The 15,895-nt window shown below is 30.8% G+C and overlaps 3 protein-coding genes and 1 long non-coding RNA gene across 4 annotated transcripts; all 4 read left to right on the top strand.

Moving 5' to 3' along the window:
- The first annotated feature begins 6,301 nt into the window (after positions 1-6,301).
- Positions 6,302-7,051, top strand: LOC130745106 (putative F-box/LRR-repeat protein At1g56400). Its single transcript, XM_057597266.1, has one exon. The coding sequence runs from the start codon at positions 6,302-6,304 to the stop codon at positions 7,049-7,051; it is 750 nt and encodes a 249-aa protein (XP_057453249.1).
- Positions 7,052-7,123: 72 nt separating this feature from the next.
- Positions 7,124-7,928, top strand: LOC130731755 (uncharacterized). Its single transcript, XR_009016810.1, has 3 exons — positions 7,124-7,231; positions 7,353-7,526; positions 7,817-7,928. It is a non-coding gene; the product is annotated as an uncharacterized LOC130731755 (long non-coding RNA).
- Positions 7,929-9,591: 1,663 nt separating this feature from the next.
- Positions 9,592-10,521, top strand: LOC130745030 (putative F-box/LRR-repeat protein At1g56400). The gene has a single exon (XM_057597199.1). The coding sequence runs from the start codon at positions 9,592-9,594 to the stop codon at positions 10,519-10,521; it is 930 nt and encodes a 309-aa protein (XP_057453182.1).
- LOC130731533 (F-box protein At3g62230-like) lies at positions 10,049-11,442 on the top strand. The gene is made up of 3 exons (XM_057583836.1): positions 10,049-10,521; positions 10,643-10,816; positions 11,105-11,442. Exons 2-3 carry the CDS (start codon positions 10,673-10,675, stop codon positions 11,405-11,407), a joined length of 447 nt encoding a protein of 148 aa, XP_057439819.1. The 5' UTR covers positions 10,049-10,521; positions 10,643-10,672; the 3' UTR covers positions 11,408-11,442.
- Positions 11,443-15,895: the final 4,453 nt, after the last annotated feature.

The following is a 15,895-nucleotide window of genomic DNA, read 5'->3' as shown; positions in this document are numbered from 1 at the left end:
AGTACCCATGTCTTTGAAGCGTTATATGTACTAGATTAATTAGTTTATATGTGCTTTGATTTGTGCTTTGATTCTGAAATGTTTTTATGTTGCTTAAACAGATACATGGCTGATTCAACCAACATCCCTCATTTGTCTAGTGAACCCAGTCATTCGTCTAGTGAACCTAAAAAGAGAATGGTTAGAGGTTGCACTAAGATGATGAAAATTGCCAAAGTTCGGAAAACAGGTGTGAAATTGAAGATTGAGTTTGATCCACAAACTGGGAATTGCTATGGTGAAAATTATGCAGTGTTTAAGAGTTATGCATCATTCCTTGCTCGAAGTTCTTGTAGTATTTTAATAGATGAGTGGCGGTTGGTCCCTGATGACATAAAAAATTCAATGTGGGATGATCTCAAGGTATTATTGTTGTATTTTTAATTCACTATTTACCCATTCATTTTGTATCAATTGATCTTAGGTACTAACACCAACTTTTTTTAATGTATATAGCTTCATTTTGATATTAGAGAAAGTGATGATCCAAACAAGTGTGATTTGAAGAAAAAATGGCTAACGTTGATGGGGGAACGATGGAGAGGTTTTAAGGCACAACTCACATCCGACTATATCAATAACCCCAACCCCGATCGCCTTCCTCCGTATGAAATGTACCCTTTTATTAAAGAAGATGTATGGGTGAAGTTTTGTGAGTCTCGAAATACCTCTGCATTTAAGGTTAGTAGTAATAATATTTTTTTTCCTAGTAAGAGCTACCAAGTTAATTTTGTTTTCTGTAGTTTTAATTATCAAATGTTTCCACTTGTTGAGTTGTTTGTGACATATGTAAGTTAAGGATTGCATGTATAAGAGTTATCATGTTGTGCTTGCATGCATATGTAAGTTAGGAAACACTCTCTTGATCATTGAACAATAGTGATCTGTTATGATTTGCTTCTCACTGGTGTGGATTAGAGCCACTGGTCATTGAACAATTTTGAAACTGCTATGATTTTTATACTGAGCTGCTCTACTTGGATCCAATTTTGTGAGGCACCAATTTTCTGAAACTGCTGTGATTTTTCAGTAACCTTGCTTATGTGTTGGCTTTCTATTGTTAACAAACAAATTTAGGAAAAAAGTCAAAAGGGTAGGACTAATGTGGCTAAGAATCTTCACCCACATACATTATCTCGTGGAGGATATGATTTGCTTGAGCGGAAAATGATTAAAGAAAAGAGTCAAGAACTAGACGCATTAGGAGAACTAGATTGTATTCCATCTCCACCGTCACGTCATGACAAATGGAAGAGAGCACGACAAAAGCGAGGGGGAGAATACATATCAGAGGCTACACGACTTGTTGCTGAGAAAATTGTAAGTAAAATACTTTTCCCATGATTACTTTCTAATTATGGTTGTATGTGTTCCTTGTATGCGACATCCTTCTTTTCCACTAATGAAATATTAAATTTATGTGTTCTGACAATCTATGTTTTGCAAATGTAGGACTCACTGGTTGAAGAGAATGAAAAAGGAATGCAATTTTTTCAAGGACGTGATGATATCTTGACAAAGGCAATTGGAACATCCGAGCATGGTGGCCGTGTTCGTGGTGTTGGATGATTTGCTAATCTAACCAATTACTTCGGAAGGTCTTCACGTCGAACACAATCCATAGATGTTAAGGAGATGGAAGCACAACTTGAGGCTAAACTTGAAGAAAGACTTACAGCAAAAATTAAAGCAGAATGTAAAGAAGAGTTTGAGCAACAATTGTCCCAAGCGCAAGAGAAGATGCAACAATCATTTATGGAGACTCTTAAGACTATGGGTTTATCTAAAATCTCCCCAAAAGACAAACAAGTAGATCAAAATGTTTTTGGTCATGTAAGCACAAAAGGTTCTTGCTCCGCCGCACAAGAAAATTGCAAGGAGGACTTGACCACTGACAATGTTCAGAGAGTGTTATTCATGTTTTTGAAAGAGCAAAGTCATGTATGTTTACCATTACAACATGAATCTGCTGTAAAAAACTTTTGGATTTCACCAAAGTGCATTAAAGAGTTGTTGGTGGGTACGGCTTGGCTTGACTGTTCTATTCTACAAGTTTGGTGCACGTAAGTACACTATCATTTTGTCTATTATCTTTCATAACTACAATATTCAATACTAATTTCAAATTTATTCAGGTACATCCATCGGCTATGTATCGAAAGATCCAAATCAGATGTGTTTGGAATCTTGGACCCAGTAATCTTGAGTTTAGGTACAAATGTCTCAAAGTCTAAAAAGAAAGTTCAAACACACTTACTATCTAAGTTACGTGATTTCAACAAAGTGTGTTACTTAGCACCATATCTTGCTGAGTAAGTATATGTAAATTTGTGTCTTCTTTTATTTATTTTTAATCCAAATATATCTTACTTAACACACTTATTGTTCTTCCATACTTATAGAGGGCATTGGCAATTAATAATCATTTGTCCTAAAGACAATACTCTAGTACTCCTTTGTTAATTACACAATGATCTTCATTCACCAATGAAGGATATTGTTACAAAGTAAGTGTATATTTTATGTCGCTTTTGTTATATATTATTATGTCCTATTACACTGAAATGTTTAATTTTCTTTGATGATTGTTTTCAATTTTTTTGATATAGAGCTATGGAGGTTTATCAAATGGCCCAGGGTAAAAGAATAAAGCTTCAATGGCTTCATCCCAAAGTAAGTGTTGTTGTTGTTGTTTATGCGTCTTTAATATGTAAAGTCACGATATATATTCAGTGTATAAAAATTGAATTCATTTGTAGGCAAGGTTGCAGCCTAATGGGAATGATTGTGGATATTATGTGATGAAGAATATGCTTGACATTGTATCTGCTAATATTACTAAGTCTTGGATTGAGGTATTCTAATTTTATGAGAAGTTAAATGTTTGTCTCCTGTTGAGTTCTTCATCAAAATGTTACAAAACATGTATTTTAACCCATTGTACAAATTGCAGGTATTCAATGATCCAACAGAATTAACAGAACAAGAGTTATATGATTTGCGAAACAGTTGGGCAACTTGTTTTCTTGACTTGCTTAAACCTTAGAATTTATCAGGTATGTATTTAAAGTTTGTGCCTAAACTGTCTGAATTCCCTTTATTGGCTCATGCTTTATCCCTTGTAGAGTGGTTAAAGTTCTAAATTCTGAGATCAATAGATTTGGGATTGTGGTATTTATTTTGTCATATATGTATTCATAAGTACCCTCTAATTTTACCTCACACTACTACTAGTTCCCGTTTATGCACTTTTCTGTGAATCTGTGAATCATGTAACATTTTTAACAATTTATTGTTGATATATGCTAATGTTCTGCGTTAGTTGATTAAAGCTTTTCCACTGTTTTGCAAGTGAAATATTCCAGATTGATGCTGCTAATGCTTGTTTCTGCGCTTGGACATCCTATGATTGGTGCTGCTAATGTGAAATTTGGTTTCTGCTATACCACTGCCATATCACCACTAGTTTTCAAGCTGAAGGGAATTTCAATTCTTCTTGTGGGTAGCTTGTTATAGTCAATGGGATACTCATGTCTTTAATTTGCTGCACTTGTTACTGATGTAGATGTTTTCACATCTTTTTTATTTCTTGTGCTTTTGTGCATTTGTCTCTGCACCTTTTTAGTCTAGTTTTTGATTCACTTAGTCTTTGTTTTGGCTATGCTACTCGTTGTTTAGCTGAAATACTAATTAAACCTTTAGTGATACCAAACTCTAATATTAGTTTGCTACCCTTCACTTCATTTCTTCATCATTTTTTTAGCACTTTGCTGATCTATTTATATTTGGTCATTTCTTTAGCACTTTGCTGATCTATTTATATTTGGTCATTTCTTTAGCACTTTGCTGATCTATTTATATTTGGCAATGTTGTTGATATTCAGCTAAAATTTCTGTAAAAAAACCGCAAAAAAATAGAAAAAAAATATCTCACAACGGTTAGAAAGCTGCTGTAAATATGGAAAAAAAAATGAGACTTTTCACATCGGATATTTTTTCTAAACCGTTGTGAAAACAATACTTTTCACATCGGTTATTTGGTTTTAACCGTTGTGAAAACAGGACTTTTAACATCGGTTATATGTCGCGACTTATGTGAAATCTATACATTTCACAACGGTTATTTACTCCCAAGCGTTGTGAAAACATGACTTTTCACATCGGTTATGTGTCGCGACCGATGTGAAAAATTACTTTTCACATCGGTTGTATACCCGATGTGAAAAGGTGGGGACATACCACATCACCTTTACCCACATCGGTTTTCCAACCGATGTGAAAAGTACTTTTCAACCGATGTGAAAAGTCCTTTTCGTAGTAGTGAAAGGAGCAAAAAAACACAGAAGCATGAAGCATCAAAACCCCTTAGAATTGAAAGAAAGCTTCAGGGACAAAAATCACGCCACCTGCATTAAAATATCGATCCCTCACGAAACTTTATGAGACGCAATCTGTTTAATTAGCCCTTGGAGAACCACCTCATCTGAACACTAAAACACAACACCCACTTTTTTACTCACGATTAGAGCCCTTTTTGCTCTTGTGAGCACGCCATCAGAATCCTCCGCCTCCGGTAAAATCAAAGGATTATCACTGAATGAAGAAGGGATCTCAGACTCCCCCGACAAAGAAGAAACACTTGTGACCTCTGAGTCCAAAACCTTCTAATATATGTAGCGTAACTAATTAAATGAGCAGTTGCAAACTTACTATAAATTTTTTTTTTAAACCTTCTATAACTTGAATACATGACATTTATTAATTATATAAATTTTTATACAAATAACTTGAAATAAATTATAAATTATTATTACAGTTGGTATTATATTTAATATTAACATTAAAATATTTATGGATTATTTTTTAATTATAAAAAACATTTAATGTCAATATTTTAATATTATTATTTTCTAATTTTAATATTAAAATAATAATAATACATTTTCAAATCATAATAATAATAGAATATGGCATATTAATATTTTAATAATTTTTCTATTAATTAGATTCTGAAGATTTTTTACGAAATTATAAAATAATTACTACTTATTTAGTAATTATTAATTTTTTATGAAATGTAGTAATTATTAATTATCCTTTAGTAATTAGTGATGATAAAATTAATTAAAAAATTTTAATATTTTTTTAGTAAATTGTAATTATAATATTCTAATAATAATAACTGTTTATAAAAAAACGTATACAAGGAAGTAAAGTAAATTTATAATATTCTAATAATACGCCAACACATTTAATATATATATAATTTAATTTATTAACGATAAAATTACGAATTTATTTAAAAGGAACTAATGTAAATTTATATTTATTCTTAACTTTTTAAAATGGTAATATATAATAAATATATAAATATTTTCCTGTCACAATAAATATATAAATATTTTAATGATTAATAATATAGTTACAAATTAATCAAAAAGGAAAAAATGTTAATTTATATTATAATCTAAATTATTAAAAATGTAATCATAAATGGTAAATAGTATTTAATACTTTGTTAAAACAAATTAAATAGTATTTAATACTTAACAATAAATTTTTGTTCTATATAAAATAGTAATAATGATATATTTATAATATAATGATTATTAATTAATTCTTATGATTGAAAAAGGCATTAATTTGAAATGATAAGTAGTAATGAATTATAATTAATAATTAATATTCAATAATTTATGTTAATTTCATATTTTTTTACCCATATTCGAATTTATATTTTAATTGTTAATATACTACTAATTTATCAAACTTATTAAACATTGAAGTCAATAATTAAAATGTTCATTTTTTTAGGTAAAATTTGTAAACTTTTTATTTTAATAAAGATTTAAATGAATTATTTTATGATTTTATTCATTTATATTAATTTTATTTTATATGAGGAAATTATTTATAAATTTAGAAATCAATCATGTGATAAATTAATTATTAGATGATTTACATTTTTTTAACCTAGATAACATTTCGTAGATATCTGTTTTTCTAAATTGTTTAAGTCAAGTAAAATAATTCATATTTTGAAATGATAAATAGTTGGTAGTATATGTTATGATAATAATACAATGACTTTTATAAAAATTTATTAACTACTAATTAATTACGTAAAGTGAAATATTCTTATGTATATATATTAGATATGGATGAGGTTGGAACTACATCCTCTCATTATCTTCACTCTTCAATAACATAGACTTGGAGTATTATCACGTAAAGGGTTTTCATCAATCCCAATACCAAAGTCATGGCACCTAGCACAGACAAGTTTAGCTTATTGCCTCACTCTTTGCTCTCCACTATTATTTCCTTGATACCGTTTAAGGAAGCAGTAAGAACCTCAATCCTCTCTAAAAATTGGGTAGACGTTTTTAAGTATACCTCCAACATCGAATTTGATGAAGTGTCTTTTGTGAAAGATGATAAACCTTATCGAGTCAGACAAGCCCAAAGAAAAGCTTTTCTAGAGTTTGTGTTGTTTTGGATTTCTAATCACACAAAAACTGTTGTGGATAAGTTCTCTTTGAGATTATCATTGCCCGGAAAAGCTAAGAGAGTTGTGAGGGAGTGCATTTCCTTTGCCACAAAACACGGTGTGAAGGAGTTGGAATTGGACTTTTCTGATCCAACATTGGATTGTTATTTTACTACAAATTATATTAAGCATGATGCCTTGTTTGACTTGCCAGCACATGTTTATGACCACATTTGTCTTGAATCTTTGAAGTTGTTTTCATGCAGAATTGTTGAGGCTGAGATGCTTAACTTTCATGGACTCAAAGAAATTTCGTTGGGTTGGATGGAAGTAAAACTCATGACTATTAAGACCTTGTTTTCAAATTGTGAGGCGCTTGAGAATTTAAGTCTCAAGAGGTGTTGGACTTCAGATGACTTTGATTTACAGGAGGAGAACCTCAGGTTGAGAAATTTGGTCGTGGACAGATGCATGTTTAGATCTAATAGTCGTTATTTTATAGTCAATGCTCCAAACTTATGATATTTCTATTATTCCGGGTTGAATGATAATTTTTTAGTTATGGACATACGTTCCCTTGTGATGGAAGAGGAAGTTTTTGACTTTTCAATTAAGTTTGAAGGACATGCTCTATTTCTCTACAAACTAGTGGAAGATATCTCCAGCGGCAGTACTTTAACTGTGAGCAATTATTTCCTTCATGTATGTTTTCTCTTCTTGCTCTATTATATAGTTACTTTTCAGTTTAGCATTACTATTGAAAGTAATAGGAAAATTATACATATTCATACTTTAACCTTTTGTATTGAACTGATATATGAAGGTTGTTCCCACCGGAAACTGTCTGCTCCGTATGTCATGTAGAACAAATGTGAGAAGTTTGACAATGATGACTTCTTTGGATCAAATTGAGTTTTTAGGAATCACATTCTTACTTAATAGCTGCCCTGAATTAGAGAAGCTCACTATCGAATTGGGTCTCCCCAAAAAATATTTGGTGAGTATTACATCCTTACAATATAAATTTTTCCGTTATGTATGTTGAGAAAGAGCAAGAAAAAAACAATGGAAAACAGGTGGATTCGAAAATATAATATGTTGAGTAAAATCAATAATGCGTAATTAGGGAAGATGATAAAAAAATTCAGCGGAACAAATATAATTTAATTTTAATACTATTTTATAAAAAAAAAACTCATACAAACTGATCGTCCATTTTTGTGTTTAACTGGTTTCACCCTTTATGTGCACGCTTTAGTCGCCAACTTTTTGTTATTCATGTTGTAGGATTATGAGTTACCTGACAACTTTAACCTCGAGATGTTTTGGACTGATCACGCAAGGGCTTATAATTGCATGGTATATACTCTTAGAGAGGTGGAGATTATGGGCTTCAAAGGATCAATTAATGAGATTCGTGTCATTACCTATTTCATCACTATTGGAAGAGTCTTGAGAAAGATGACTATCAACATATTGAAGGATGATGATGTCAATCAAGAAGGGAGCTTGGGTTCTAACTACCGTGACATGATAGACACACTAGTGTCTCTAAGTGCTTCAAGAGATTTAAAGGTTTCAATTTGTTAGTATTTTACAATTCCAGAGAATTTAAATTCGAGAAGTTTTGGGCTTATTCCTCTTTGTGCATTTTACCTAGCATTAATTATAAAATAATTGTGCATACGATTAATTTTTTCTGAACATTTTTCTTTTGAAAACTAAAAAGTATTATTAATGAGTAAAAATATCTTAAAAACTACCCTCTCAAAACGGAAAAGTCATGCCAACTAGCTAAGAAAAAACACTCCCAAAGTTAAAATTTTGACAATCAACCTCCTTAGCTTCCTAGGCCAAAGATCCCCCTTTGCCTAAGAATAGAAAACAGGAAAGCCTCCAACAAATATCCCGCATAACCACTTAACCCCTCCAACTCATGTAGTATATATATATATATATATATATATATATATATATATATATATATATATATATATATATATATATATATATATTCTAATAATACGTCAACACATTTAATATATATATATATATATATATATATAATTTAATTTATTAACGATATAATTACGAATTTATTTAAACGGAACTAATGTAAATTTATATTTATTCTTAATTTTTTAAAACGGTAATATATAATAAATATATAAATATTTTCCTGTCACAATAAATATATAAATATTTTAATAATTAATAATATAGTTACAAATTAATCAGAAAGGAAAAAATTTTAATTTATATTATAATCTAAATTATTAAAAATGTAATCATAAATGGTAAATAGTATTTAATACTTTTTTAAAACAAATTAAATAGTATTTAATATTAACAATAAATTTTTGTTCTATATCAAATAGTAATAATGATATATTTATAATATAATGATTATTAATTAATTCTTATGATTGAAAAAGGCATTAATTTGAAATGATAAGTAGTAATGAATTATAATTAATAATTAATATTCAATAATTTATGTTAATTTCATATTTTTTTACCCATATTCGAATTTATATTTTAATTGTTAATATACTACTAATTTATCAAACTTATTAGACATTGAAGTCAATAATTAAAATGTTCATTTTTTTAGGTAAAATTTGTAAACTTTTTATTTTAATAAAGATTTAAATGAATTATTTAATGATTTTATTCATTTATATTAATTTTATTTTATATGAGGAAATTATTTATGAATTTAGAAATCAATCATGTGATAAATTAATTATTAGCTGATTTACATTTTTTTAACCTAGATAACATTTCGTAGATATCTGTTTTTTTAAATTGTTTAAGTCAAGTAAAATAATTCATATTTTGAAATGATAAATAGTTGGTAGTATATGTTATGATAATAATACAATGACTTTTATAAAAATTTATGAACTACTAATTAATTACGTAAAGTGAAATATTCTTATGTATATATATTAGATATGGATGAGGTTGGAACTACATCCTCTCATTATCTTCACTCTTCAATAACATAGACTTGGAGTATTATCACGTAAAGGGTTTTCATCAATCCCAATACCAAAGTCATGGCACCTAGCACAGACAAGTTTAGCTTATTGCCTCACTCTTTGCTCTCCACTATTATTTCCTTGATACCGTTTAAGGAAGCAGTAAGAACCTCAATCCTCTCTAAAAATTGGGTAGACGTTTTTAAGTATACCTCCAACATCGAATTTGATGAAGTGTCTTTTGTGAAAGATGATAAACCTTATCGAGTCAGACAAGCCCAAAGAAAGGCTTTTCTAGAGTTTGTGTTGTTTTGGAATTCTAATCACACAAAAACTGTTGTGGATAAGTTCTCTTTGAGATTATCATTGCCCGGAAAAGCTAAGAGAGTTGTGAGGGAGTGCATTTCCTTTGCCACAAAACACGGTGTGAAGGAGTTGGAATTGGACTTTTCTGATCCAACATTGGATTGTTATTTTACTACTAATTATATTAAGCATGAGGCCTTGTTTGACTTGCCAGCACATGTTTATGGCCACATTTGTCTTGAATCTTTGAAGTTGTTTTCATGCAGAATTGTTGAGGCTGAGTTGCTTAACTTTCATGGACTCAAAGAAATTTCTTTGGGTTGGATGGAAGTAAAACTCATGACTATTAAGACCTTGTTTTCAAATTGTGAGGCGCTTGAGAATTTAAGTCTCAAGAGGTGTTGGACTTCAGATGACTTTGATTTACGGGAGGAGAACCTAAGGTTGAGAAAGTTGGTCGTGGACAGATGCATGTTTAGATCTAATAGTCGTTATTTTATAGTCAATGCTCCAAACTTAAGATATTTCTATTATTCCGGGTTGAATGATAATTTTTTAGTTATGGACATACGTTCCCTTGTGATGGAAGAGGAAGTTTTTGACTTTTCAATTGAGTTTGAAGGACATGCTCTATTTCTCTACAAACTAGTGGAAGATATCTCCAGCGGCAGTACTTTAACTGTGAGCAATTATTTCCTTTAGGTATGTTTTCTCTTCTTGCTCTATTATATAGTTACTTTTCAGTTTAGCATTACTATTGAAAGTAATAGGAAAATTATACATATTCATACTTTAACCTTTTGTATTGAATTGATATATGAAGGTTGTTCCCACCGGAAACTGTCTGCTCCGTATGTCATGTAGAACAAATGTGAGAAGTTTGACAATGATGACTTCTTTGGATCAAATTGAGTTTTTAGGAATCACATTCTTACTTAATAGCTGCCCTGAATTAGAGAAGCTCACTATCGAATTGGGTCTCGCCAAAAAATATTTGGTGAGTATTACATCCTTACAATATAAATTTTTCCGTTATGTATGTTGAGAAAGAGCAAGAAAAAAACAATGGAAAAAAGGTGGATGCGAAAATATAATATGTTGAGTAAAATCAATAATGCGTAATTAGGGAAGATGATAAAAAAATTCAGCGGAACAAATATAATTTAATTTTAATACTATTTTATTAAAAAAACTCATACAAACTGATCGTCCATTTTTGTGTTTAACTGGTTTCACCCTTTATGTGCACGCTTTAGTCTCCAACTTTTTGTTATTCATGTTGTAGGATTATGAGTCACCTGACAACTTTAACCTCGAGATGTTTTGGACTGATCACGCAAGGGCTTATAATTGCATGGTATATACTCTTAGAGAGGTGGAGATTATGGGCTTCAAAGGATCAATTAATGAGATTCGTGTCATTACCTATTTCATCACTATTGGAAGAGTCTTGAGAAAGATGACTATCAACATATTGAAGGATGATGATGTCAATCAAGATGGGAGCTTGGGTTCTAACTACCGTGACATGATAGAAACACTAGTGTCTCTAAGCGCTTCAAGAGATTTAGAGATTTCAATTTGTTAGTATTTTACAATTCCAGAGAATTTAAATTCGAGAAGTTTTGGGCTTGTTCCTCTTTGTGCATTTTACCTAGCATTAATTATAAAATAATTGTGCATACGATTAATTTTTTCTGAACATTTTTCTTTTGAAAACTAAAAAGTATTATTAATGAGTAAAAATATCTTAAAAACTACCCTCTCAAAACGGAAAAGTCATGCCAACTAGCTAAGAAAAAACACTCCTCCCAAAGTTAAAATTTTGACAATCAACCTCCTTAGCTTCCTAGGCCAAAGATCCCCTTTGCCTAAGAATAGAAAACAGGAAAGCCTCCAACAAATATCACGCATAACCACTTAACCCCTCCAACTCATGTAGTATATATATATATATATATATATATATATATATATATATATATATATATATATATATATATATATTCTACATATAATTTAATGGAATGGCCTATGCATGCGAGTGCACTTAAATATTAATATTAAACCTTTTCTTGATAAAAACATATTGATAAATAATATTATGTTAATTTCGTCTTATAATTTTATAATTTAACAAACTTGCCAAAATTTATAATATTTGAAAAATTATCGAGTTTATAATTTTAAGTTAAATTATAAAGAGTAAATTACACTCCACTACCTTGAGGTTTTCCCATATAACACTAAACCCACTATTAATTACCTGCAAATTTATTTACCAATTCATTTTACCAATATTTTGCTGCGAAGTTTTCTTCAAATTTGAGTAAATTTTTTGCAAAACTATACCTGCAAGTAATTCCACAAATAATTAGTGCAATTCCATTTTTTCCTTCTATTTTTTTTAGTCTTTCCTTCTTCTTATATTCTTTTAATATGATCCTTAAAAAAACTTTATGTGAAGCCACCTGTGATAAATAAGTTAGATAATTACGTTTTTCAATCAACGAATGCATGATATTTACTTAACTTCTCATTTTAATGGTTTAGTAGTTGTAATTCATTTTCAAGGTGGCCGAATTATTGATTGCTTAGATTTTCAAGTTCGCAACTTGAACGAATCCTCCCACCTTTAAATTAAAATTAGTATTCAAATTCATTGAACAAAACATAAACGTTTTGAGAATAACACAATAAAATCGATTCGGAATCATAGCAATTTATAATTTTTAGTTTTCACAAAACTAATCTAAAGTAAAATAAACTTCAATTTTTAACTTGATTTTTTTTAAAAGATAATTTTAAAAGAGAGAAAAAGGAAAGATTAAAAAAATAAAAGGAAAGATTATAAATAATTTCCTCATTATTAGTACATTATTGTGTTCAAGGGTATTTTATTCATATTTTGTTATTAATTTCTAATATTTTTATTTAAATTATTTTTAATAGATATGGTTTTATTGGTGCAATTATCAATAACTAATTTTGTATTAAATTTAATATTTATTAAATTCATAACTAAATTATTTAATAATATTATTAATTAGCATATTTGAAATATTAAAATTCAAGAAATTATTAGCAATAAAATATTTCAAATATTTAATTTTTTAATTTAAATTATTTTTAATAAATAAGGTTTTATTGGTGAAATTATTAATAACTAATTTTGGATTAATATTAATACTTAATTAATTCATATCTAAATAATCGAATACTATTATGAATCAGTATATTTAAAATATTAAAAATCAAGAAATTATTAGCAATAAAGTATTTCAAATATTTAATTTTTTTTATTGATATTTAATTTTTCTGATATTGTTATTTAAAATATTTTTATTAAATAAAGCTTTATTGGTGGAATTGTCAAGAACTAATTTTGGATTAATTTTAATATTTGATAAATTCATAACTAAATTATTTGATAAATTCATACCTATATGGGTACCAGCCAATATGTTTTCACTCGTTGTAAGGGCTGCCACTTATTTATTTATTTTTTTGAATTTCAGTACTTCATTGATTAAGAAAAAGCTGCATCTACAAATAGAGGGGATGCTCTATTTCAGTTGGGGGATAGTCCCACCATAACTGATCCTGATACTTGATCGCAACAGATACAAGTACATGGGCAGGGAGATTAGCATTTCGCTTTACATGGGAGAATGAAACATAATTAAAATTCTCTGCTAAGGCTTGACAGTCCTGGATGATGTTGTGAATAGTCCAGTCACTTGAATCAGCTCTCATGGCTCTTATGACAGATAGAGAATCAGATTCAAAAGTCACACTATCCATTTCCAATTCGTAAGCCTTCATCATGCTCCATCGAAGTGCTGAGGCTTCGGCTACCAGTGGGTCCAGTCTCTGAATTTCCAAATGAGTTCCAGCTACCAAAAGAGAGCCCGTGTGGGATCGAGCAATGAAGCCAAAGCCTGTGGAATTTGTTCCAGTCCAGCCGGCATCGATGTTGATCTTTATCTTCCCCTCTGCTGGTGCTTTCCAGGCTACTACAGGATTTGTATTTTCCTCCACATTCAGAGAATTTTGAGCTTCACGATAGTCCTGGAGGCTGTTCATGGCGCTGTTAATTGAGGAAATTGGATCTGGGCTTAATTCATTGAATAACTTATCATTTCTTGCTTTCCATATCAATTGACTGATGCAGGCATACCTCTTTAAGTCATTTAGTGAAAGTCAGATTAACTTGGTTAATTCTAATCCCAAGTTACCGTCTTTGTGTTGGATTTTGGGTAATGAGTTTATTGATGTTGGTTATCTCTTGTTTGTTTTGCAGACCTGAGATGGTGGTTGGCTGGTACCATTCACATCCTGGATTTGGATGTTGGCTGTCTGGTGTTGACATCAATACACAGCAGGTTCAACTTCATTCAAAACCATGTCATGTACCATCAAGAAATGTCAACTATGCCTGCAGAAAACTAGCACAGTAAAAGGATGCAAAAAAAAACTACCCATATAGGTCCAAGCTCATCCTTTGAAATAGCCAAGCTAACGATTTTCCCAAAAGAGGAAAACTTTTCCTTCAGAAGTGCTTCTGTAATATCTAGGTTCAAATTCTTCATGTACAAATTAGTATATCTGGCATCAGGGCCAGGCCAAATGCGCTCACTTTTTTTCACAAATCTCCCAACATATATGTGACAAGAATCAATCAATAGTAGAGCCATTGAGCTTCTCAATAGCAGCATTTGCAGACTCCTCTGATTCAAATTGAACAAACCCGTATCCTTTGCTCTTCCCATCATCAGCCATGACAACTTTGCTGGACAAAATATTCCCATATTTCTTAAAGATTTCTTCCAGTCCAGCACTATCCACTGATTCTGCCACAATACACACACCAGAAACTCAACACAATAAGAATCCCCTTCCAGAAACAACAATGAACCACACTACACTACTGGTTCACCAATATCTCAAATCAAAGCAATGTAGCTAGTTAGCACTATATACCTTAACAAAAACGTTCCCAATGCAATTCTTCCTAATATTAGGATCACGACGCGACCACAAGACCCTAATCACTTTTCCATTCAGCGTTGAATGATTCTTCACCTCAATTGCTTGCATCGCTACTTGGCCAAAACCAAACAGAACAAAGCAGATTACGGTAAATCACACACAAAATCTTAATCAATACATTCACATTGATATTCCAATTTCATCTAAATCGCAGCAAGCAAGAAATTACGAAAACGATTGAAGACACATTGCAATGCAGTAACGAATCAAAGAAAACTGAGCACAAAACAACAACACGATTCATGATTCATCATGTAGAAGAACGAATTAACGATGCATGGTTCAAGAAAACTGAATCTGGAAGAAAGGATAATGAGTTAGTTACCGTCTTGAGGAGAAAGGAAATTGACATAGCCATAACAGAGTAACCTGCCGGTGGAGGAGTCTCTGCAAACGCGGACGGAGGCGAGGTTCTTGAATTCAGCGAAGGCGCCGTGGAGTTGGGCGTCAGAGATGTCAGGGTGGAGGTCGCCGACGTAAAGAGACGCCAGAGTGGCGGCGACCGATGGAGGAACCGCCATTGATTGAATCGCGCAAGATTGGAGAATGAAAGAAGAAGGAAAACGAGAGAGGGGAAGAGAAGGAAAATTTGGGAGAGAGAAAGAGAGTGTGTGTGAAATGGTTAGAGAGAGAGAGAGAGAGAAATGGTGGTGTGAGTGTGAGCGAGTGAGAGTTAATTAAGAAAGTTTTGCGGGGTTATTAAAACCTCCCTTAACTATTAAAAATTAACGACATTTGCGGGGTTATCAAAACTCCCACTAAAAAACCCCACTAAATATCGTTTTTTTTGTAGTGTATGATTCATTCACTAGGTGTTTCTCATAACCCATGTGAAGTTTATAAACTAACAAAAAGACTCTTTACAGGCTTAAACATGCTGCTCATGAGTTTGAAAAGAATATTAAATTATAAAATGATTTAATTATTTATTTCTTAAAAATAGTCTAATCTTTTACTTGCAATCTATTTTTATTCGTTCCATTACTTTCATTGCATCCTATGCTCATCTTTAATTTGCTTCTAA

This window comes from Lotus japonicus, chromosome 1 (genome assembly GCF_012489685.1).
Source record: "Lotus japonicus ecotype B-129 chromosome 1, LjGifu_v1.2".
Lineage (NCBI taxonomy): Eukaryota > Viridiplantae > Streptophyta > Magnoliopsida > Fabales > Fabaceae > Lotus > Lotus japonicus.
The sequence above is the reverse complement of the archived record's forward strand: the minus strand, read 5'-3'. Positions and strand labels throughout refer to the sequence as shown.

What these genes read in the sequence shown, in the direction of transcription:
- LOC130745106 (XM_057597266.1), top strand. Translation starts at nt 6,302, where the DNA reads ATGGCACCTAGCACAGACAAGTTTAGCTTATTGCCTCACTCTTTGCTC.
- LOC130745030 (XM_057597199.1), top strand. Translation starts at nt 9,592, where the DNA reads ATGGCACCTAGCACAGACAAGTTTAGCTTATTGCCTCACTCTTTGCTC.
- LOC130731533 (XM_057583836.1), top strand. Translation starts at nt 10,673, where the DNA reads ATGTCATGTAGAACAAATGTGAGAAGTTTGACAATGATGACTTCTTTG. An exon ending in GTCTCGCCAAAAAATATTTG is followed by an intron (nt 10,817 to 11,104) that starts GTGAGTATTACA and finishes TTCATGTTGTAG; the next exon opens with GATTATGAGTCACCTGACAA.